The 23,669-nt window shown below is 53.2% G+C and overlaps 9 protein-coding genes across 9 annotated transcripts; 6 read left to right on the top strand and 3 right to left on the bottom strand.

The window, feature by feature from the left end:
• Positions 1-62: 62 nt before the first annotated feature.
• AB675_2648 (uncharacterized protein) lies at positions 63-1,105 on the top strand (the record flags this gene model as incomplete). The annotated part of the gene is made up of 2 exons (XM_018142637.1): positions 63-154; positions 205-1,105. 2 exons carry the CDS (start codon positions 63-65, stop codon positions 1,103-1,105), a joined length of 993 nt encoding a protein of 330 aa, XP_018004803.1.
• Positions 1,106-3,476: 2,371 nt separating this feature from the next.
• On the top strand, positions 3,477-4,830 carry AB675_2647 (uncharacterized protein; the record flags this gene model as incomplete). Its single annotated transcript, XM_018142636.1, has 4 exons — positions 3,477-3,693; positions 3,825-3,905; positions 4,534-4,590; positions 4,640-4,830. The coding sequence occupies 4 exons, from the start codon at positions 3,477-3,479 to the stop codon at positions 4,828-4,830; spliced, it is 546 nt and encodes a 181-aa protein (XP_018004964.1).
• A 414-nt stretch (positions 4,831-5,244) lies between these two features.
• Positions 5,245-5,435, top strand: AB675_2646 (uncharacterized protein; the record flags this gene model as incomplete). The annotated part of the gene is made up of 2 exons (XM_018142635.1): positions 5,245-5,326; positions 5,377-5,435. The coding sequence occupies 2 exons, from the start codon at positions 5,245-5,247 to the stop codon at positions 5,433-5,435; spliced, it is 141 nt and encodes a 46-aa protein (XP_018005247.1).
• A 1,619-nt stretch (positions 5,436-7,054) lies between these two features.
• AB675_2645 (Choline transport protein) lies at positions 7,055-8,515 on the bottom strand (the record flags this gene model as incomplete). Its single annotated transcript, XM_018142634.1, has 8 exons — positions 7,055-7,301; positions 7,353-7,409; positions 7,462-7,495; positions 7,543-7,867; positions 7,921-8,057; positions 8,109-8,188; positions 8,247-8,293; positions 8,345-8,515. The coding sequence occupies 8 exons, from the start codon at positions 8,513-8,515 to the stop codon at positions 7,055-7,057; spliced, it is 1,098 nt and encodes a 365-aa protein (XP_018005337.1).
• Positions 8,516-8,949: 434 nt separating this feature from the next.
• Positions 8,950-9,948, top strand: AB675_2644 (3-oxoacyl-[acyl-carrier-protein] FabG; the record flags this gene model as incomplete). Its single annotated transcript, XM_018142633.1, has 3 exons — positions 8,950-9,064; positions 9,116-9,719; positions 9,795-9,948. The coding sequence occupies 3 exons, from the start codon at positions 8,950-8,952 to the stop codon at positions 9,946-9,948; spliced, it is 873 nt and encodes a 290-aa protein (XP_018005100.1).
• Positions 9,949-13,873: 3,925 nt separating this feature from the next.
• On the top strand, positions 13,874-14,339 carry AB675_2643 (uncharacterized protein; the record flags this gene model as incomplete). Its single annotated transcript, XM_018142632.1, has 2 exons — positions 13,874-13,912; positions 14,052-14,339. 2 exons carry the CDS (start codon positions 13,874-13,876, stop codon positions 14,337-14,339), a joined length of 327 nt encoding a protein of 108 aa, XP_018005260.1.
• Positions 14,340-17,879: 3,540 nt separating this feature from the next.
• Positions 17,880-18,359, top strand: AB675_2642 (uncharacterized protein; the record flags this gene model as incomplete). The annotated part of the gene is made up of 3 exons (XM_018142631.1): positions 17,880-17,921; positions 17,968-18,128; positions 18,155-18,359. 3 exons carry the CDS (start codon positions 17,880-17,882, stop codon positions 18,357-18,359), a joined length of 408 nt encoding a protein of 135 aa, XP_018005036.1.
• A 1,166-nt stretch (positions 18,360-19,525) lies between these two features.
• On the bottom strand, positions 19,526-21,016 carry AB675_2641 (NADH dehydrogenase-like protein; the record flags this gene model as incomplete). Its single annotated transcript, XM_018142630.1, has 1 exon — positions 19,526-21,016. One exon carries the CDS (start codon positions 21,014-21,016, stop codon positions 19,526-19,528), a length of 1,491 nt encoding a protein of 496 aa, XP_018005115.1.
• Positions 21,017-21,943: 927 nt separating this feature from the next.
• On the bottom strand, positions 21,944-23,230 carry AB675_2640 (uncharacterized protein; the record flags this gene model as incomplete). The annotated part of the gene is made up of 1 exon (XM_018142629.1): positions 21,944-23,230. One exon carries the CDS (start codon positions 23,228-23,230, stop codon positions 21,944-21,946), a length of 1,287 nt encoding a protein of 428 aa, XP_018004882.1.
• Positions 23,231-23,669: the final 439 nt, after the last annotated feature.

Here is a 23,669-nt window from a genome sequence, read left to right as displayed (position 1 = left end):
AATAAAGTAAGTCGGATACCGAAAGACGGCATGAGTAGCCATCGTAGTGGCAGCATATTGTTATGGACGGTGACCCGGAGGACGAGCGTTCGTATATACCGGGGTCGAATGGCACACATCTCGAGACTGGCAGTCTAGGCAAATTCAGCGGCCCGTGAGTCGCCCAGTCGTTGAAGCTCACGCCCGCTGCTGATCTCAAGCCAGGTTGTTTAGCTCAGAACCGGAGGCGTACGATGAAGAAGTCTCTCATTCGACAGCGCCATCGACAGCTCCGTCTTCCTATCACTCACTGGCCAACAGAACGAACAATCTGCCGGCTCTCGCGCCGCGTCCAAAAGGCGTACCAGCCAGCGTGACTTCTGCAACTAGCGATGTAGAGAAGTCTCGCGGCCGTCGCAACCGTAACTTCGACGAGGTCAGCTTACATCGTCGTCTCGCGTGTCCGTACGCAAAGATCGATCCGATAAGATTCTCTCCCGTCAACAAGGACGAGAAAAGCTTCCGTGGATGTTCCAGCTGCGTGCTTCGGAAGATCGCTGTGGTGAAGAATCATCTTGCTCGTGTGCATGCCGAGCCTACGATTTACTGCCCTATCTGCTACGTTTCATTGAGCACAGTCGAGGCACTGCAACAGCACAAAGATGCCGACCAGAAATGTAGGCCAAGGCAGCGACCTTTTCTGACCGCGAACGAGCTTGAAGTCATGAACACAAAGCGAGCCAAGGTCCGCAACCCGGTGGACACTTGGTACGATATCTTCGATACAATCTTTGGCGCCAGCCAGCCCCGGCCGCCGGATCCTTACGCTTCGTCTATGGGCGATGCAGCCGTCAGCTCGTATGAGCTTTTAGCGGATTTCCAGGACACATTCAAGAAACGACTGAGCTCAGTGGACGGGATACCTCCCGAGACAAGAAGCCTGGTCGAGCAAGTGCTGTCTGAAACTGCGACCGATGTTGGCTCAAAGCTGTGGACTGAAATGACCAACGGAGGAGCAGCGGTCGATGCGTCTAGAAGATCGTCAACCACTGTGCTGTCAGAGTCGAACGATGTTGACATCAATGAGTTCATGAACATGAATGACTGGTCAGTCTTACCGCCTTGAAAGTAATGTACTCGTCGGCCAAGCGCGAAGAGCTGCGGCGCCATAAGCGCGCTGCAATTGATGCGATATGTTGTCGTGTCCAAAATGGCGGGAGATCGGACGAGGCTATATGACTCTGCTAGTTCAAGGTGCCGTATGCGCCCTGGAATCATGTCTACGGACACCCCCGTACCACAGTCATGGAGCTTGAAGAAGGACTATCGCAAGATGGCGATCGTTTCACGTCATAGCTTGCGCAGACAATACGGCTCGAGGAGGTGGCATGACGCTTCTGTGCTTCGAGGGCGTCAAAGTCGCATGACTGCCGGTTGCGACGGAGCCATGTGTGTCACAGGAAGAAATGCAAGCGTGGTGGCAACCCTCCAAAATGTGCGCGGGTGGATAGGCGCGAACCCTAGGGGCTGCTGCAGGAACGCTTTCATGGTATCCTGGGGTCAAAGTCTCCACCCTTAAGGCAAAAGCTACAGAACAAGACGAGTTTAATGGTCGTGGGTCTTCGTCGGACGATGACAACGACTCTGGGTGAGGGAAGCCAGGCGCTCGTGCGCTTTGATGGAGAATGCGTGACCGGTAGGAAAAATTGGCTCCATCGTGATGGCATCAAGACGATCGATCGGCGAGGTCCATGGCCACACGTAGTGTCCATGAGCGAGCCACGAGTCGCAGGCCAAGCTATGTTCTTGTCTCCTGCATTTGCTGCAAGCTTTAAAGTAAAGCCAGTGAATACACAAATGAGCCAGGCCGGGAGCTGGCCCAACATATATCGCAGCTTGTGAATCTCGCCATCTTACATCCAGAAGCGTAGCATGCGCAGCGAAACAAAGATAGAGCCCAAAGCCGGGATCAACGCAGTCGCGAATGCGCAGCCGAGGACCAGGATCAGGGGGTTTGCTCGGACACCCGATAGGCTCGTTGCTGGATGCTGCAGACTGTACCAACAACCAGCTCAAGCGGGTCTGCGACCGGATGGCTTCTCCATAGAGAATGACGCACGTCCGAGGCTCCAGTTGCAACAATAGTGTGTCTGGCTTTACGATGTGCTACAGCAGATGCTATAGACCAAGCAAGAACGAGAGACACAGCCTGTTATACGGCGGCTGCAATGACTAAAAAGTACACGATCGTGGCGGGCGGGATCCTCGATACAGAATTTTTGGCCAGCAGGACCTCAATAGTGAGGACAGTCCGTGTGACAGGCGACAATGCCACCAGGTTGAATGCATTCGCATCGTTTTCCTTGCTGGCTCGCGCTACTGTTTGGTGAGTCTAGGTAGATTGAATTGATTCACGCCAGTGGAGTGAAAGTCATACTCCGGCTGGACATCAAAGAACCCAGCATCCAGCGTGCAGCACGGACTGAGACTCCACTCTCAAGGCTTACCAGGATGCTCAGTTTCCACGTCTGGTCAGCAAAAGAGCCGTGAAAACGACTGGATGAGGATACAAACTCTGCTCTCTTGGTGGATTTGTTACACTTCACGACGGCCAAGCCTCCTCATGAAATTCCCGGAGTTAAAGGAGCAGCCGCTCGCGTGGAGCCTGTGACAAACCGGGGCAGATCACAACGAACAGCCCGGGCCTCCGGGCAATCGATGTGTTTACGCGTTGGTACCGTACAAGCGGCCTGACAGGCTCCTCAGTGGCACACATGGACGACCAGTAATGCACGATGCAAAGCCCTGTATCGTAAGAGAGCAGCAACCGGGTGCCGCTTTGTAGACGGGAGACTGGAAAACGTGCGAATGTACTATGGTTGCACTGTTTCGTTGCGGGAATTGAGGCGTCGCACACATGAAGTGCTCTGCTGTGAAGGAGCCACGTATACAAAACGCAATAAAAAAGTTGTCGACCACTTGCCAGATGGCTCGATGACCTCGGGAGCTGTGCTGCAGTCCGTGGGAGGCGATTCTACGAGGGATCGGACGCTGGCACGGCGAAAGAACAGAGGGGCAAGCAGCAGTGCTAGAATGGGAGGCTAGCGATGCCCTGGCACCTGCTAACACTTCGCCGCTCCCTGAGTCGCTCTCATCCGCTGCGTCACTCCATCTCCCGCTCTTGTCACCTTTTTCGAGGGTGTCTCTCTAACACCCAACCAACTCAACCAACGTACTCACGAGCAAGCTGATACTGTTGCACTTCTTCTACATACACATTACATGTACATCGTACTCATATACAATACGTCCACTACTATTGTAAGCTGATCGTCGCTGGTAAGTCATGAAACCACGCAGGCATCCCACCACCAAAATGCTGATCGTCTCTAGACAACACAACTGCGCTTCTGTTTCTAGCTCCCCAGAGTCCAGCGTGCAGAGAGCATTGTTGGTGTCATATTCCAGCACAATATATTCTCGTGCAAGCGTACCAAATGGAGCCGCTGCCTCGTCCGAGCGCTCGAGGTGGGCGCGCCCGTCGCACTCAGAAGACTGTACTAGCGACAACTACCGCAGACGCAACCCGTGCAGGAACGGTAGCGACATCGAGCAGGGATATGAACCGCTCCTCCAAGAGCGAACAGAAGAAGCCGGTCACGACTGCCAGTGCTTCTGTTTCTGCCTCGGGCTCTGTTCAAAACAGCAACCGCAGTATGTCTTCCTCTCTTTCGAACGTTGACCTCTGCAGTTGACTTTGCGTATGCACTTGTGTTCTCTCTCTCCTTGTTCTTCTGAAATCCGCCGCGACCACTAGAGGCTTGACGGCATACTGACAGCGACAGATTTCGGAAGCAGGAGCAACAGCGATCTCGGTCGGCAGGAGCGTATCGGGAAGGACATCGCAGGTGTCGGCTGGAACTTCGGTATGTGCACTCCCTTTCTCGTTCGTTGGTTGCGTGTTTCTCCCTCGTGTTTCCATTGCATGCGCACAGCATACCGCCACTGCGCAAGCGCACAATCTGCCCATGACAACTCTTCCTCGACCAATTCCTCCTGGATAGGCATTTGCACGGCGCCTCAAGTGGTCACACAGAGCCACACGATGCAGAAAAGTCTCATCGGTCTCTTCGGAAGCGTCTTCGATGCCAACTCGCTGGGCAAATGGGTCCGCGAAGTGACCTCGAGCCACCTCAAACAACCTGTACCGGTATCAACACAAACCCCTGTCTCCAGCCCGTCGCTTCTGCGAATTTGGCACTCCCGACACCCCAGCCTTTCCACATCGATGTGATCACATCAACACATCAACAGGCAGCCACCGTATTTCGATCTTTCTCACACGTTATGGTCTGACACGTCACGAGGATACCATCCACAATGATCGAACGACCACGAAGCGATGGCATCTGCGTGACGAGAAATCCATCTATTTCCGGTGTTCGCAATTGCTGTCTCTTCGCGATTTCATCTCGGTGGCGCAATCTGCCGTTTGATATACCTGCACCTAGCCTGCATCAGTATTTCAGTAAAATGCTAACATTAACTTCGCAGGCTCAAGCCAGTCCAAAAGGACTCAAGCTTCCCAAATCACAGTGTCTGCATTCAATCGTGAGTCACGTCGCTGGTGGGCATGTCAATGTCGCTAATCAGCCCGCAGAGAGCACTCGCAACACACGATCCATCGAGCCAGGTCCGGATGATCGAAGACGGCGCCCAGACAGGAATGCTCCACTGCCAAACAACAGATTCGAAAGGCAGGCGGATTATCGAGAGATGGGCAGTCAATTCGACGGTCACGCCGACCGCTGCGGCCACGAGTTGGACGAGGCAGATCTGCGCGATCGTTGAATGATGGCCCTTCTGTCAGGTGAGTCACCAATGTCTACCACACAATCTTCTCTCCTAGTTTTGTTGCTAACCCAAGTCCAGGGTCACAGCGTTCGCGTGTCAATGCCGAAGGGCAATAAGGTAGCGGGCATTTGCCATGTGAGAAGTTCAGAGATACCCCTGCGGGAGTCCGGCGAACAGGCGATATTTGGACTATTTGTTTGTCAGTGGCGTTCCGGTCTGCGAATCGGGGTTTGCAGAATGCTGGAAGATGAAAGTTTTATACATACCCTACCGTGCGATCGACTGCATCAAGTTCAGGCTCACAATCAAGGCGGCGATCGAGATACCTGAGAGATGCCACGGCCACCGCATCAAGGCATACGGACCAAGTCACACATGATGAAACAGCCTCACGAAAGCGGTCTCGCCAGTATGTCCAGAGAAATCCCAACAGTGTCAATATGCTTCCGTGTCATCGAGAGCGTCGAGATCATGACTGGATATGGCTTTGAGCGTGTGTGACAACGTCGATCTACTCGAATTGAGAAGCTGACGCTTTTCAAGGAGGCTGGGACTTCCAATGGACAAAGACGGACAAGTGCCCCGTGGTGGCCAAAACATAAGAGTCTGGATCGACGGAGTGCGTGGATCATGCGCTGCTTTGGAAGTCATTGAGATAATTTCAACGATATGTAGATGACAACGTCAAGAGATACGCAGCATCCTTCGAATATAACCTGACTTTCAGCCTCATGACAGAGTCATTGAGACAGACGCCGGCGAACCACAACCGCTTGGCCCTAGTAGCTTGAGTAGGCAATGCATGGTTGCAATTTTTGCGATCTTGCAGTGTTGAGCCAATCATTGCCCGCACTGCCAGACCATCATTCCCAGGTGGAAAATCAATCAAACAGGGCCGAACGCTCCTACCAGCGCCTGTACTCGGCCTTGTATCCAGCTGCACTTGACTTACACGAAGTGACCGTAATAGCAACAATGTCGTCGTGGTCTTATCGCCTGATACGGGTGTGGCACCTACCGTAATTGTGATTCCTGGAGGGAGGGCAGGATGACCGGGCGTTTCCGACAGAGTTGAGCAATAGAGCTGAGGCAGCCTTACCAGGCATTCATTATTGCCCACCCACTTATTTCGCCAGTACCAAAGCAGCATTTGTGATTCATGTCCATGGTAATTTGATCTTGTCGCTGGGTCGCGGAATTTGGATTTGCGGATGGGCAGCATGCAGCCGTCTATACGACTTACCGGTCGACATTTGCAGGACCGCGAAGTGCAGGTATCGAGGCGTGACCAAAGTGCCCGGCCCCGAGATGATGGATAACCTGGGATCGAGACACGGCGTGACACATGACGTCTGTCGACTCCAGAGATTTCCTTGAACCTCCTAACATGCTTGCAGCGATATTACAGTTGGAAGTGTGAACAGAGATTAAGGGGCAGGGGCAGGTGAGAAAGTATTTATTCCTTTCGTATGTTGTTCTGAGAGAATTGGCCATTGCACGAGGGGATTTTGGTCGAAATCGACTTCAGATAGGGCAGCCAATTGCAGCCCGCAGCTAGAGCGTTTGCCAAAGGTCCGAATTTCCCACGAACCTTGGAATTTCCAGACGGGCGGCCAAGCGCTCAGATTCGCTGACATTTGTACGATGCTATCTTGACTTGGACCTCCAGTCCCCTCTTGGCAGGCTAGTAGACCTCACGATATTGTATTCTCCGCTTTCACTGAATACTCTTCGCCCGCATGGATATCGTCTTGAGGCGACAGACGCCCTTCCTGGCCATCAATGATCCTCCCGACACCATCACCGGACGCAAGACCAGTGTAGCCATGTTTGCTTTTCCACGCCCACAGTAGTGCAAGACCACACGAGATACCCCCAATGATGACCGAGGTATAGTTCATCGTCCCGGCACTGACGGGCATAGAATATGGAAAGCAGAAGATGACGACAAACACCACCACATACACACATGAGAAGACGTGCACTGCAGTACCGACTGCACCCTTCATGAAGAACCAGCCAGGAGGCACCCTTTTTCTGCCCGAGAGCAGATGGGGAACAATTGCACCTAGGTATGAGATGCTGATGAGGCATATGACTGACCCGGAAAATGCGCTAAAGGCAGTTGTCGAACCCAGGTATAACAGCCCTATGCATGCATTGATAAACACAACGGCTAGAGTGGCATTCATCGGGCCGTGGTGTCGTGGAGAAATCTGGCCTAACCAGTGGGAGAACGGGGCGGCATTGTCGCGTCCGAGAGTCCACAATGTTCGACCTGATGTGACATAGGTCCGAGTATGCCCCAGAAGGAGGGCAGGAAAATCAGCAACTGCAGGCCAAGGGTTCCTGCCTTAGATCCAGTGGCTTGTCGGTAGAGATCGGCTATTGGAAATATCGAGGCTGCATCCGTTACCGCCGTCAGGTCTGGGGCGGCGTAGAAGACTGCAATCAGATACACGAAAGTCCTGCAGGAGTTAGCATGATGCCCTCCTGAAGTTCGAGAGATCGCCGCTTACGAGAAGAAGCCAATGGTCACCTGCGCGAAGATGGCTTGAGGAACCATGCGGGACGGACTGTACACGCCAAATCAGCAAATTTCATGGAGTTGAGCGTTCCAATACGCACTTTGAGATCTCCTCCGAGATGTGTGAGACACAGTCTGCATTGCGTCAGTCACTAAGTTGAATTCTCTGCGATGCGACAAACCTGGAACTCCGAGAGCAAACGCGCCGTTCAGAAGGCCGAGAAGGAAGACGAAGCCGTTGCTGGAGTAGCCAGTATCATTCTGCCACTCGGCCCAGACTTGATGACTGCTGGCGTAGCCGTTGCCGGTCGTTGATGGCATAACCGCGACCGCGATGATTGTGATGAAGCCACCGACACATACCCAGAAAAGCCCAACTTGATTCAAGAGTGGCAGGAGATGATGTCCAAAGATGACAGTCGATGCGCAGATCCAAGAGCAGAGTAGGTATGCGACGAAAACATGCCAGCGTTCAGACTGGTAGTCGTCGTGAAACAGAGCGTACATCTACCACAGCGTTCAGTGTCCAACAAGGCAGCCGGCGTCCAGCAGTCACTCACTGACACGAGCTGGACCGCAGATATGGACGACGTTGCAGCGGTCGAAAATATCCAGGCCCAGCAATTGTACCATCCAGCGAAGAATCCGACCACTCTCCCATACTTTGGGCCACCCAGAATACCAGCCCAATGGTAGACTACATGCAGGTCAGCTACAAGCTTCTCGCCGAAGCAAACCGATCACTTACCGCCAGCGGAAGAAGGTATAGCGGAAGCCAGCTCGGCGATACTCGCAGAGACCACGAAGTACACTGCTCCGATAGCAATGCTATTTGTGGTTAGCTGAATGCCATTATGCGGATATATCGAGGGCATGATGGTCTTACAGCTCATAAAGTACACCAGGAGGCCCACCGTTGTACAGAGAAATGACCTGGAATGGCATTGTCAGTGCCCACCTGCTGCTTCTGAGAGATGCACTCACGATAGTTCCGCCAAACAGTGGCCAGGCGCACCCGCACATAACACCGAGCGCTACAGCACTCCAGATCCCAAATTGGCGGTCCATGGATTGCTTGTTATGTTCTATCCCTCCATCCCCAATGGCAAGAGCGCCCTCATGGGCATTTTCAGGCTTCACTGCCTTGAAAGCCATGGCCCAGTTTCAGAGGCTTTAAATATCGAGGTGTGGAAACCCAGCAGATGCCACGTGCTGACCATGTATATACATGATGAGCTAGTGGACAAGTCAGCGTCATACGCGAGTATGTCCGATGATGCGTTGATGTTTCGTGTTCTCAGATAACGACAACGACTATCGTAATTGCCGCTGATAAGCATTGTAGTCAGATAAATATGCACACACTTGCAGGTACCGAGTGGCTGGGAATGGTCCAGATTAGCACCCCTGAAGATCTGAACTTAAATCAAACCGCTCTACTCCGCGAGCGCACCCCGCGCTGTGGATGTCATCAATTCGCGACGTCGTGAAAGGGTCGGGTCAGGTACCATGGACAAATTGACCCAGAATATATGAATATGAAAGTCTCGCCTGGGATGCGTTGAAGACTGTTCTGGTCCCGCGCAGCCATGGAATCTCGCACGACGACAGCACGGCCGTCATTCTTGGGGCTAGGAGGCCTCCATGTTCTCATCACTGGGAGTACAGGAGGGATCGGCTCTGAAGCAGTCCGGGAGCTACTAGGTACGGGGAATACCCGGGGGAGACACAAGCACTGACGAGCACGGTGATCAGGCCAAGGCTGCAATGTTACAGCTGTCGATATTCGACCCGTCAAGGAACCTTCATCGCTGTTCTATGCTAACAATCTAGAGTATTCTGTCCAGCTACAGACTCTGGAGGCGGACATATCATCTGAAGCTTCGATCAAGACTGCCATCGAGACGGCGGCTGCTTCTCGCTTTGGGCCTATTAATGTGCTCATCGCAAATGCCGGAATCACCGATGAGCTCAACCACATACCTATCTGGGAGTTGCCACTCGAGCACTGGGACCGCATCAACAACGTGAACTATCGCGGTACATTCCTGACAATCAAGCATTTCCTTGCAGCGGCCAAACGAGCACAAGACGATGTCGGTAATGGACATCAGCTGGAGAACTTGGCCATCGTAGTGACGGGCAGCGAGTGCGGCAAGTTTGGTCAGGAAGGGCATGTCGACTACGCGACTGGCAAAGCCGGCTTGCAGTATGGTCTTGTTCGGACGGTGAAGAATGAAATCATTCGACTGAATTCTTTGGCGAGGATCAATGCCGTGGCGCCTGGCTGGGTCAACACGCCTTTGATTGATGGCAGGCTGGACGACAAGTTTGAAGCCTGGGCGGAGGCTCATTCGACGTGAGTCAATCTATACCTTATTGCCCGAGTGCACTCAAACTACAGCCAAAATTCGGAACACTGACACTCCGACAGAGTTGCATTGAAGAAGATTGCAGAGCCGACTGATGTTGCGAGGACTATGGCTTTCCTAGCTTCGCATCGTGCTGCAGGCCACATATCTGGTCAGGTGCTGAGCGTGGACGGCGGCATGGACGGCCGTCTGATCTTCAAGCACCCGGATCAATAGTGGTTGGAGAAGGCTGGCAGCGGAGATGTAACCACGGAATTTTCTATTCCGCCCCCTTCCTTTTCTGCACATCTGTCTGAACCTGCACCTGGGCAGGGCTTCGCGCCGCTTCAACAGACACAGGACTCGAAACGACGACTCAGTCTCCTTCTCTGCATTTTTATCTGGTTCTGCAGACCTTCCGTCGACTTGTCACTGGATCCAGACAGCCAGCTGAGGCGAAGCTTCGACAGTCCTTACTCCGCCTCACGGCGTCAGAATGGCTAATTCAGTCCATGCTCTCGTGTTCTTCGGTATCGCTGCGCATCATCTGATGCATACTTATGGTTACACCGTTGCTCAGTGATCTCGCACAAGTTTTCTCGTGGTGTTTCCAGTTGATGACGTATGTTCACTGCTCGGTCGTGACTGGCAATGTCGTGGTTCCCATTCTGGAAGGCACGACCCAGTCCTTTCTCCTGGGAAGGAAACAGCACATTTGGCGGAGCACATGAGTCCAGTGGGCCCTCAAATGTCTCCACCGACTGCATACATCTGCATGTCTATCACGATCTTCAGCCTCTTACATTTGCTGTATCATCACATCGAGGTATCTTTTCTCGATATCCACAACCACTCTTTAGCTCAGATACATCACGCCTCCACATGCACAATCGCCCACGAGAGGACAGAGCAGTATAAGGTAGCGCATCGCCATGGGCCGACCGCTCAAATATAGCTCCTCCACAGAGGACTTCACCCCACAATCGAGTCGACCGAACTCCAGCTCAGGTACTTCCTATACGATACAACTGCAATGTGGACTGACAACGCTACCACATCATCATCTGCAGCAGAATGAACCGACCCAACCCCGCGAGCCGTTTTCAGATCGTCGTCACACACAAGAATGCTTCATCGTCGAGCCCGGTGTCTTGACACGCTCAGCCGTTTGTTGGTGCCGGCCACAGGTTGACTCAGCTTCGAAGGAAACGATGTCTACAACGTCGGGACCCTTGGATCGCCGTCTCCAAACGCCGCACCACTTCATCTGCATCAACCTGCAAAAGCACCGCGTCATTAGGGTAAATCAAGATCAGACCGTCTGTGAAATCGGCATTGCTGGGGTAGCAAGTTATCAGTTGCCTACGTTCACAGCTCAAACCCTCGAAGAAGCCTTGGAAGTTGTTGGCGAACGTTTCAGGAACCTCTAGCCACGGTCAGGAGATGGACAAACCGGCGACATCGCGCCTCTCAAAGCTCGCTGTATTGCCACCAACAAGGATGTGCATGACTCCGAGGAATAGAGCTCCTTCAGGAAGGAGTGTGTGGTCGGCGATGCAGATGAGTTTCTGTACGGAAGCACAGACTGGATCGAACATTTCACGGTCAGGACTGTAATCGTCAGTGCGATCCGGTACATCATCCATGATACACTGATGTACCGCGCCAGTCGTCCGAGAATGGGTTTTATGGCAGTTTGATAGGCCCATATTTCACGACCACTCCTATCATCTTTGTCCTTTTCGGCTCATGGGAGGTGCTTCGCGAGCTCGCCGATCTCGGAGTTGATCTTAGGGCAGAGTTCCCAAGCAGCGCGTTCGTGGACAGTCGAAGGTCGCGGGTGGGTAACGTAGCCAGGGGCATCTTGAAGGTAACACAAGAGGGTGTTGGTCAACCGTCGCTCCGCGACATGGCGGCTGCCATGGGGCTCCCTCTCGACGGTCATCACAATGCAGGCAATTCTGCTGTCTTGGAGTTGCTGGCCTTCTTGGCGGACCTCAGCATTCCTTGGGGTGACACGACAGGTGTAGCCTGGGCGGAAGACGCCGGACTTCTGGGCCCTGAGTACGGAAGTGGGTAGCGATTTGCTTCGAAAGTGGGAGAAGAGCATGTCTGAGGTCGGGTCGAGCAGCTACCTGCGAGAGCACTATTGTCGAGCAGCAGGAGGTGGGTGTGAGTCTCGAGGCCAATGTACGCGTCCCAATGCACTGCATAGGTCAAGTCATTGATTGCGCAAGAGTAGTCTGAAGTGTCCTCCTTCCGTCAGCTTGTGCCTCTACATTGTGATGACTCGGTCCGCCCAAACCTAGTGTCTTTGATACATCATTCATCACCTACGCGTTCACCGACCATGTTCGTCCTGGCGTTTCAAGCGACTCGAAATTTGAAAGACTGCCACAAGCGGACCTCTGTCCCAGCATCCGTGTTCGGTCCAACTTCTTGTGGCGCACCGGCATCAGCGGTTCTCGGAACGAGACTGATTTTGCACAAGTTCTTGCTGCTGGCAGCGTTTACCAATTCCGATCGGATCAGGACTTGGTTTAGAGCCTTCCACGAGAGCTGGAGGTCTTTTCTATCAACGTATTGTGCCAGTGGACCAGGGTAGAAGGTAAGGTGGCAGATGACTTGCTTGTTCCCGTCCCCAACCCTCTGCTTGCAAGCTGATTTGGTCTGTCGCAGGGACGATGTGGCCCAGCATAAATAGGAAGCGCACCGCTACGAGCTCAGTTGCTCGTAGACCAGGTCCATCCTTTGCGAATGTCCTCTTCCGGGCGAACACCAGGGGTACCTATGTGTGACACATCTGCACAACGATCAGTTTATCTGACCAGATACATTTCTTGCCTGGCTGCGAGCCTTCTACCTGCTGAATCGCGCAGCATAAAGTTGGATGTACGCGTTATACTGCCGGTCGCAATATCAGAAGAATTCCAAGTTCTCCTGGATTCGACACTTCTGCCAACCCACCCAAGTCTTGAATAACTCCAATTCGAGCGCGTTCCCGACGCTGAGGGATGACGCGCAGTCACCTGACACAGCTGCATTGTGGTTTGCACTTGCCTTGACACATGAGACCGAAGACATCGGTTTCCCGAAATATGGCGCTACCTTTGATCTCTACACGTTATTTCCGGTTATGGAACATGCTGAAGCAGTCCGCTTGGCGTTTCGTAAGTTAGCTGGGACCATGAATAAAATTTCGGCAGAAAGGATCACGATCTCCCAACAAGCTGGCTGTACTCGCCTTGGGTCTGCACGAATGCCCGATGTAAAGATGCGCACCGAGCGGCTAACGGCGTCACAAGGCAGATGGCGGCTGTGATTACCGAACTTCGGATTGGAGGATTTCAGCAGACAGCCAGTTCCAGCCGGACATTTGCAAGGTTGTCAACGATGCCTTGGCATGAGCTAAACTCCTTCTTCCCTCGCTTCCAAGCCTGAGACCTCGTGTTCGTGCTCACGGGTGAACACAAACTTTGCCGGGCTGATGACCGGTGCGAATAGAATCGAGGCAAAAACAATCCACTGATGTGCATCAGCATGCCTACCCTGATCCGTCGTTTGGCATGCTGCGTCTGAGATGCCGCGTTTGCGGCGCTGGCGCTGGATGACGAGTCGGCCCATGTGCTGATTCGGCATGGCGTGAGGCGCTAGGCGGCGAACTTAGCTCAAGCACGCTACGTCAAAGCGTAAGAACTTGAACGTTTGACAAGCAGCAGGGGACAACAGCACCCTTCCTACCACCATTTGGTCCTTTGCGCAGTCTGAACAGCGCTACAATCCCACAACCATCGTCGTGTCAGGATGTCAGCCATACTGACGATGTTTATTGGCTGGCTGGCAAGAATTCGAGGTTCTTTCTGCAGTCCAGGCTAGGCACTGAACAGGGGCACTCATCTCGGCCTATGGCAAGTGCCACACACATGGCAAGTTAAGCTGATCAACTGGAAGTAGCCCGGAACTGGTCTCAGGCCATTGGATGTGCTTGCGTGTATTCGCTTCATAATGTGAAGACTGGGCCCAATCCTTTGCGGTGACGACTGACCGCCAAGTGGCGTGTCTTATCGATGAGTCTACCTCAAGATAAAGTCGCTCCCCCTCTACTCAATCTACCTCCATCAGTCCCTTGGTTTCCGGTCCGCCGCATACAACAGAATCCGACATGGCTAGTAAAGACATCAAAGATCCGAAAGCCTTGAAGGTCCGAAACTCTCCTCACCTCCGTGATTCTTCCCGGCCTTTTCTGTCCTCCTGTCCGCGCCACGTCTGACGTTCTTGCGATACTGTCATGGTGACATGGCAGTGCGCTCCGCAGAGATTCACACGCTGATCTGCCGCAGGCTGCCACCAAAGGCTTCAAGACGACGACCATCACCAGTGATGACGATATCATCCTGGAGAGTCCACCTTTGGGTAATGGCCAGACATGCCCGTACCACAAAGACGTTCTTGCGGTGAAACATGCACTGTCCTCGGACAAACGTGTTGAGGAGACCCTCATGGAGAGAATGCTCGACAACCATCCGGGCAAACAGTCGTCGATCGTCGCTCTTGCCAACAGCAAGCTCAATATCACCAAAGGGTGCACCTGCGCTCAAGACAAGCAGTCGACGAAGACTCGCCTGTAGGATGCCCAACATTGCATACGTGTCGAAGGCGACTTCGACTGTTCTCGGGAGCGGTGACCAGCATGTTAGCAGTCCGGGAAATAGTCTGATCTTGTCTGAAGAGTCTGATTGGGACATTTAAACCAAGCGTTGAAGGGTCGACGGGCATGTCTTCAGCCAGACGCAGTCGTTATTAGTAGCCAGTCTGCCAAAATTGAATCATGAACGTCGCAGACCCTCAGCGTCATGTCGGATCTGAACATTTTGGGTAAATACACAAAAGATCAGTGTTCCGCCTGCAATGGTGAGCTGATCCTGTTCCTTACCTCGACGACACCTGCCGAGAATGTTGCTGGCATTATGTGTAGCCCTCAGGGAAAGACATGCGCCGCAAGCAATGTCACTTTGTGACCGAAAAGATCGCTGATGAAAGGAATGTCAACGAAACCCGTGGACAGCAAAATCGCAGTGCTTGCCCAGCCAATCAACATGATTTCATGTCTCCACTAATATAACCTCTTTGGGAGTGTCAACAAAAGCCGTGGACAGGGAAACCAGTACTTGCCCAGCCAATTAACATGAATTCATGTCTCCACTAATATAACCTCTTTGGGAACGCGTTGGTGCGTCACGTCAACACGTGTTGCAACTGAATTGAGTCACGCCGTGTCCCTTATACCTTGAATGAGGATCAACAAGGATTGCATAAGTTACCCAGTCGTCGCGAGAGTGAGCTAACTGCAGACGGAGCAAATAGGCAGACCTGTCTCCATATCAGGCACTGTCACTCGAACCTCAGAAGTCAGACCTCAGCTTACTTACAGCACTTTCATTTGCGAAACCTGCATCACAGTAGTATCGGATATCAAGCAGACATTTTGCTATGCAGACTTGAATATCTGTGTGAACTCAACATGTCAGAAGAAGCTCGTATAGCGTCTGGACATCGTCATCCTAACCTTCGTGAATTGGCAGAAATGTCGAATCTAGGAGAGCTCGTCAGAAATTCCGACCGGTAGCGCCGCATCGCATCCGAAGCCGCCTCAGCAGTCTACGACAGATGCTGCAGAACGATGAGTGACTCCTCATGGATTAAACGCGGGTGGCCGAGAGTGGAAGTAAGCATGTTCACAATCGACCGTGATTTGTTGATTTTTTGCTGCGTGATTTCCACACACTTCTTTTCTACCATAACGAGACCAGCATATATCCCTTTCACCTCGTCGATGAGCTGCTCTTGGGTGATCGGCCCTGCTTGTGGAGTAAGCACTGTAGTGGCAGCGTCTTAGGATATTCGTCTCCGGTGCCTGGCTCATTCTCCACATAAGGCCATCGTCCTTGCCGAAGTCCAGAATGCCAGCTATTGAGACCTCCGGGCCCTGGATTTTCCACTCCAATTTTCCTATAGTCAGATTTCTGCGCCATGTTCAATATGGAGTCGAAGCGGAAGAAGCGTAACAAAAGAGCGTATCAGAATGGCGAGACGGCAGGTGGGTCAGAGGTACATGCGTCGTGGCTTTCCTGTTGCGAGTCTTCACGGACGGTTGATGACAGGTCTTGCAACCTTTTCCCGGTCGTCGACGAGCAGTGCGAACGATCCTAACTCACCTGGCTTCAACAAGCATGCTCGATGCGGAGATCCCGCGTTTCTTGTGGGAGCAGTTTGTCGCGACTCGAATGCTCGGAGAAAACAACCTCGTGGTTGGCTTTTCGAGCATGCGAAGCAATGGGCAATGCAAGATAAATCTTGGCCTAGGAAGAACTTACTCTTGCTACTGTAGGATGCTACTGAATCCTGCTGGCCTTTGAGCCGCTGTTAGCATCCAGACGACATTCGACGAAAAATCTCGTCCACTGCGGTCAGCGTCTTCATTCACCATGCTGTCTGGTCATCATTCAGTATAATTGACATTCGTCAAGGCACAATCATTGGATCCCGGTGACGAGCAAAATCGCCTAGACACTCGATCCAAGTTTCGACAAATCTGGGGACAGTTTCCTTTAACAAGGCCATCGTCCAATGTAGATAGATGTGAGCATCTGTTTCAACGATCCCAGAAGCTGCCGGCGTAGCAATACCAGGCATGACTAGATCCTTGTTGGCTGGTGCCTCCATCCATCCTAGCAATCGACGACGAATATGGGCGTGGTGGCCCAAAGCGCAAATCGTGACAATCTTGGCCGTGCAAGCACTACCAGATCGTGTAGGAACCTGCCAGCAGCTTGCCGTTGAACAATGTCGCAGATCAGGTCGGGCCAAGCCATGTCAACTGCCCCCAACTGGGAATGTAAGCACAAGCCTCTGTCGGCGCAGAGTATATAGCCATCGTTGCTAGGGATGCATTGTTGGCTCGTTGCGCCTTATGACAGACGTGATGCTCCTCTGAATTTGCATCGGGCACGCAGTCCACCAACATGAGCATGTGGTCTTTGCTGGCACAGTAAGTCCGGAAACGAATGAATTCCGTGGCGCCACACCCAAGTCGGCATCACGTATTTGTTGCAAGACTCAAGTGGTAACGCCGCCAGATGTTGGATCGCTGGGAAAAATTTGTGGTGCTCGTGTAGCAAGGTCCTGTGGAGTGCTTCCAAGACGTCTGCGGATCAACGGATTGATTCTCAAGCCCATCTCGTTGGAAGAGCGCCTAGGCTGTCAGGATCATCGAGCGGCCAGCGCTTCCTTGAAGCTCGCGGAGACCACTTCCGCGGGTACCTACTTCGCTCGTCCACATACCTCGTAAAGCTCATGTGTGAGTCCTGATCCTCATCAGCGAAAGGGAAACATTCCAGGATTCGCAATGAGACCAGACATGCGCGCGGCAGCGCACGCTTTGACTCGCAAGCTCGCGACCACTCGTACGCTTGGTAATGCAAGGCATCGCTCCAGTCAGCAGCAGCGTATACAATAGTGCACCAACACTGGAGGATGAATGCATTTCGACGGAGCTGAAGCTGAGCAAATGGTCGTAGCAGACGATGGCCTATAGAATATCATGGTAGTTGAAGAGGAAGACTGTGTTGGCCCACCTGAGCGACATCCGGGGAATAAGTACGGAAACATAGTAGTGGTTGCCTAACTGTTTGCCAGCTGCAGTGCGAACCATTTATGTAGCTAAGTGTTAGCTCCATAAATGGTTCGCAACCCAACGCTCCTGGCAGCCGTGCTGTACACTGCTGTGGACTGCGGGTGTGAACAGTGGGATGCTATCACCGCGAGGACCGGCTGGGCGTAGAGATCAGAACGGTGCAATAAATCGTAGTAGCGTTCCAGAGTGTCGTGTGGAGCTGGACCTACTTAGGCATACGCTAAGCCTCTTCTTGAAATATACTATGGAACAAACATGGCACCCCTTTGAGGTAGTTTACCGCTTCAACAACCAAGTGCAAGAATCTCTGCCGTAAGTATGGACGGATTGTGGCATATAAAGGATGGATTGTCTTCCCAGCACCAAGTGCAGAGAAGACAATCCTCACGTTTGTTCTCGAGGAAGCCCACGACTCCAACAGCCGCATCCATTCGCAGAGTACCAGGTCGCCATAGCTGAAGTCCAACATCCTACCATGGCAGAGAAGACATGCAAGCACCATGCCATCGACTCCAAGGTATGTCGCTGATGGCCCATTGGGATTCAGTGCTGTTGCTCACCAGTGGCTCCATTCCCACCCTTGCGCGTCCACCCCAACCCTCGAACCGAACAAGAACCATGACTTTGGGTTGGTGCTGACCATATCTCAGAACCCTCACACCACGTCTAACACTACCCTTGGCGGTCGGGAAGCGACATCATCCTCGACGCTGCCAGTCCGGCCGTAGGTAAGGCTTGCCTGTACCACAGAGCCATCCTCGCTCTGAAGACAACGCCATCGCTCAATGACAAGGGCGACCCGAAGCACGCAGTTCAGGACCCCATGCAGAGGTTCTTCAGTGAAGGACCATCGGAGCAGTCATCAGTCGTCGCCCTTACCAACGGCAAGCTCAATATATCCAAGGGATGTACTTGTGCACAAGGTGTCAAGAAGTCGGCGAACATTCGCTTGTAGGGAGATTGTGTCGCAGACATGTCGAAGACGACCTCAGACCCTTCCAGGGATGCTGGATTCCCGGTATCTTCACCAATGCGGGTCATTGGAGAAGTCATCAGCGTTGCTCGCCACAGACATCCCTCAAGTATGAACTCCAACGTGTCCAGAATGTTGCCATAGTCAGTTAGAGCTTTGGATGATGAGGGTTAGCCCGGGCGTTTCAGGGTCCGAAGGGCTAAATTGCCCTCATTGCAGTCTTTACAGTCCACAGGTAGCTCGAATTGATTAGATACCTCTCTTGAGCTGAATTATCGTGTCCGGATTCTTGGCATGGGACTTGTGTAAGGACATAATGCTCAAGTCTGCAGCTGTCGCCGTTTCGTGAGCACACACTGCTCACATCAGCATGTTCAGGCAGCAAATGGATGCATGTGTGGGCACACGGTAGAAAGCCGCTGCAGCAGCAGTACTGGATGCCACGGCGCCATAATCGAGCCGGCATCGCACACTCGTCTTGACACAATCCAGGGCAAGCAATGCTGGCAGATGATGTGAAGCCGGGAAGGAGTCATGGTGTTCGTGCAGCAACGTCCTGTGGAGTGCTATCAAGGCTTGCACGGTTCTTTGTTCGCCAGGTGTCCGACAGGCAAGAAGAAGTAAGTCACAGTACTCGTGGGACAACGTTATGTAGGGTATTACCAGCGCCCTGCCAATGCTCGCCAAAGCCTTCGCTGTCCGGCAGCGTCAACATACTGTGATACGTCGAGGGCAGACTGATCTGCGGAGCATTCCGATTTAGAAAAGTCGCTATTCCCGATGGGGACTTCTATCGGTCCCGGTAGGAAAGGCGGGTAGGCCCGCGTAGCGGCTCAAAAGACAAGATCGAACGCACTGAGCGCGATGTTGCCTCCCAATCCTCGAAGTATATGGCCTCGCGAAGTTCTCGTACTCTCCCGATCTCATCACAGGGGAAGTCTCAGGGAGTGCAGGGGAAGTCGGGGACGGGTGGTCGAAGTTTTGGTGTAAATCCTCCACCGAGACTCGATGTAGAGTGGGTTCAGTGGGTTGAGCTCTGCGACTGCCCGTCATTCCAGTCGATGGTCGACAGGGAGAAATGTTGCTTGACCATTGCACAAGCAAGGCCAATGTGGCTTGTTTGACGCTTTCTGCTACCGTCCGAGGCCTCATAACGTCGTCATAACCGCCTGGTTCTGGTAGAAAGTCCGCATGACATCCTCGCCGCTCTTAACCACCGTTCGGCCCTCGTCATCCTCCCAGCCCCTCAGCCACTCCTCATGACTCTTCACACGTGTCAACTTCCCCGTTTGCATCCGATACAGATCCTCCATCAGGCCAAAGTCTGTCGGAAAGAAAATATCAAAGTACCCCTGATGCACGAAAGGCGTCCGCATGGCGATGTTCCGTCGCTCGAATCGTGTCTGCACAATGGGACCATTGAATCCTGGAGCTGTGTCAGGAAGTGCAGTAAAATCGGCGAGGACTAGCCGGTGGTGTGGGAAGTAGTTGGAGAGTACGTCGAAGAATTGCATCAGTCGTGTGGGTATGTATTCGGGCTTGGTGAGGTTAGGTGCGAACGGAAGTGAGTGCAACAGTTTCCGGAGAGGAGCAGGTGGATTGCTGAGAGGGTTGCGGAAGGGCGCGCGAGCAGCGAGCTGGCGGAGTTTGAGATAGCGGGCGGCAAGCGGGTCGATATTGGGGTCGTAGAATTCGACAAACTCGCCATCCTCGGTGATTAGGACAGAACCTTGCATAGGCTGTTCTGTGTAAGGATCGTATCGAATGGCATCGTGAGCAAAGTTGTCTATGACTTCGAGCGCTAGAAAGAAGCACGGATGCGGTACCGGTGTCTTCCAGTTGAATATTGACGAGTTGATCAATTCGACATGCTCGAGATGATCTGGATCTGATATCGATGTTGACAGACTGGTCTTCTGTAGCGAGTGCAGAGAGGAGGAGATCTCGATGATTCGATACTTGGTCCTAGCATACACGGATGGATCTGTGTCTCGAATGTAGTCTAGTATGTTCCGCATCATGGTGCCATTGCCCGCGCCCATTTCGTATATGATCAGATCATGATACGGGAAGAGGGTCATCTTGTAATTAGTGACCAGATATCGCGCAATCGCATGTCCATAATGTGGTTGGAACAGCTCAGTCGGCGTGTGCCACAGTTGCCGATTCGGGTCGTACGCTATCTCGTCCAGTGCTTCCTCGAAGTCTGCATAGTTCTGGTTGATCTGGTTGTTGAATTCCGCCTCGTCCTTTATGGCATTGAAGTCGAATGGCTTCGTGGGCGTGAAGATAGTCGCATGCTTCGAGAAGTAGCCGTAATTTGGGTTGTACAGGCTGTCATCAATGAACTCTCTTGTGTACATCTTCACCCGAGTCGGTCGCTGCGACCGATTTCGTAACTGGGCCGCAGTCACGCGGGGGAACTGTTTGAGCTCTTTTGTGATGTCGGGAGGGAAATGATCGAGGCGTTGTTGCCAATTGCTTCGTCCGGACCCATCGTCTTCCTTGTGACGCAGTGCCGAGGCATGGCGACGTCCGGGACCTTGCAGTGCGGCCAGTCGAGCTTGCTGGTGAAGGCAGTGTCGGGCTGGTCGACTGAAGAGCTCACGGAAGATCCGTGTCGCTAGAGGCGACTCCATTGCTATCGCCAGACCACAGCCACTCCAGGAGATACTCAGGACATTGCTATGGTCGGGCTGAACACACGTACAGGCGCAGGTGGTTCGTGCTAGTGGAATTGAGGTGAGGTCCAGCGGGAACCCGCTCGCCGTACCATAGCCGATTGGCTCGGAGCGGCAACACACTAACCACTACTACCTACTGCGACCACAACAACGCTTCCATCTGTTACTATTCAAGGTCGTTGTTGGCTCTTTTCGACCCACTCAATATCTCCTATACCATGGTAAACCTTGTGTGCGCTGTAAGACAATACGATGTTCCTGCCATCGCGGGTCATCAAGCCTACCTGCAAGCATCGACGGTACCTCGAAAGGAAGGCCTATTCCGGCGCTCTTACTTCCAGAATTCTTCCTTCGTTTATGGCAGGAACCCACGAAGGACACCGCATTGAATCTAAAGCGAGTGCTCTGTAGTTTCCAAAGTATGCAATGATCGACGTGACAATTCACGATGAATGCGGGCGAACAGCACAGTCATCCAACGCACAACGTCAGGATTCGTGATAAATATGCAGAATCAGGGGTCGGGATGGATGGGCTGACTTGCATCGACTCGGACATACTACTATGCCATCCCACAAAGCTGATTGCCCGGGCAGGTCCTTGAGAATACCTTTTGGCGACCGCTGACTTGCAGCGTGACCCAGGAGCATCGAAGTGCCCAATCTCCACGACGTACTCAAGCCTGGAAAGTATCGCCGTTACATGGGTCGGTATCCTGTGCCTCGCTGCTCGAATATGAGGACACGTGGTGATGCGGCTGAGATGTTCTCCTCGATCTCTCCCGCCAAACACGGCTTATTCGCATCGAGACAATCAAGCCAGCGAAGATGTTTGACCGGATGCACGGTCCCTTCCTCGCAGACGGCTGGCCACGATACTTCCCTAAAAAAACCGGACCTCCGCAACCTCCCCATCCGCAGCGCCGTCCCCCTCAACCGGCACCCGTATAGCAGGATACTCCATCCCCATGACTTCATCCTCGCTCTTTACCGCCCCCATCTTACAGATCCTCACTCTATCAACCACAATGTTCTCCGCCCAAACAAAAGATTTCTTCTCGTCACCCTCCACATCCCCGAAACTCGTCTCAAACACCTCCACCAAGTCCCTCGCATCGATCTCCTTCCTCTCCTTCGCTTTAAATCTGCTGCTGCTACGCCTCTCACCGCGACGTCCACCCTGCCAGCGTGGCGCTCTGACGTACTTTAGATTTGCGACCGTGGCGTGCAAAGTCAGAGCTCGGTCCTCCTTCGCGACGATTCTCGCCTCAATGAATCTCTGCTGTATTGCTTCAGCAAATGGCTGAAGGCGGGCAGTGGGATCATGGGGTGAGGCGTAGAAGACACGGGCTTTGCGAGGAGAGGGGAAAGTCCCGAGGCCACGGAGTGAAATGCGTAGGGGTGGTGTGCTGGATGCCGCGGCGTCGGTAGTGGTGGTGATCGTGCTGGTCGAGGTGGCGACTCTCGACGTGCCACTGAGCGACGATGGTTTTGGAGGAGGAGATACCGGTCTAGCTAGTGTCTGTAGCGATGTAACAACGTGTTCAGCGGCTTCCATCACACCGCCTGCCTCAGCTTCCGTTTCGTGTCGGCCACTTTTGGCCCCTATTGCCCCTTGTACTTCATCACCAGCCTTTTCCACGTCTTTCACGCCTTGGTCCGCGCTGATTCGGCTCAGAATCGCCCCGAAATCAACTTCCCTCAGAATCCTCAAAGCTTCCCACTTGTCCCCGTCTCCGTCAAGCACCATCGTGCCTAACGTCAAATGCAGCGTCCCAGGAGGCCTGTGCGCCTGCTTCGGGATAATCCTCATTGACTCCCCATTCCCTGTCACGCCATCTTTAGCACCCGTCCAACCAGCATCGCCGTTATCGCGCTCCGGCGTCTCCTGCTCCCTCTCCCGTCCCTCGAGTGCCTGAGGCTGGAAGCGCGACGCGGTCGTCAGGTCCTGAAAACGTGCAACGCTGCGCGCCAACTGGGGGATTGATGAGGGAGTCACGAGAGGTAGGGCGAGGAAATGAGTTGGTGCTGGGCGTGATGATTTGCCAACGTGCTTCTTCGTCTGCTTGGGTGACCCTGTGGGTCGCGCTTGGTCTGCTGCTGTAGGTGCTGCTGGGCGAACAGATTCTGAGGGTGGCGCGGAGCGTGTTGCTGTTGTTGATGTCGTCATGCTGCGTCTGCGGACACCTGGGCTCGTCAATCGCTGTGGACAGAGAAACCTCGAGAATACAGGAATAGTTCGGTCCGCAACTGTGGGAGCCTGAGCCAGGTCCCCGAAGCTGTTGTGGCTAAATGCTAGAGGCCAAGCGATTGAGGGATAGACAGGTCTGAGCATTTGTCAAGTATAAAGATTCGTCTGCGGGTCGTGATGAAGTCCAAGGATGCACGCGCCAGCCACGTAATGCAGTCACTCCGGTCGCGACAAGTCTCCCGCTAGTCGTACATGCAGCGCTTTCGGCAATGATGATGATTCAGTGGCTTCGAGGGGAAAAGAGGCAACGAGGCAACCATCTCATTCATGTTCATTGCCAGGGCTTGGCCTTTCACTCTTGCGGCCAGACAATGCAGACGAGGCGAGAGCTGGTGTTTGGAGAGCGCGGCTGAAAGCC

The sequence above is a fragment of the Cyphellophora attinorum genome, assembly GCF_001299255.1.
Source record: "Cyphellophora attinorum strain CBS 131958 chromosome Unknown Contig2, whole genome shotgun sequence".
In the NCBI taxonomy this organism is placed as follows: domain Eukaryota; kingdom Fungi; phylum Ascomycota; class Eurotiomycetes; order Chaetothyriales; family Cyphellophoraceae; genus Cyphellophora; species Cyphellophora attinorum.
This window is presented reverse-complemented; position numbering and strand designations above follow the sequence as displayed.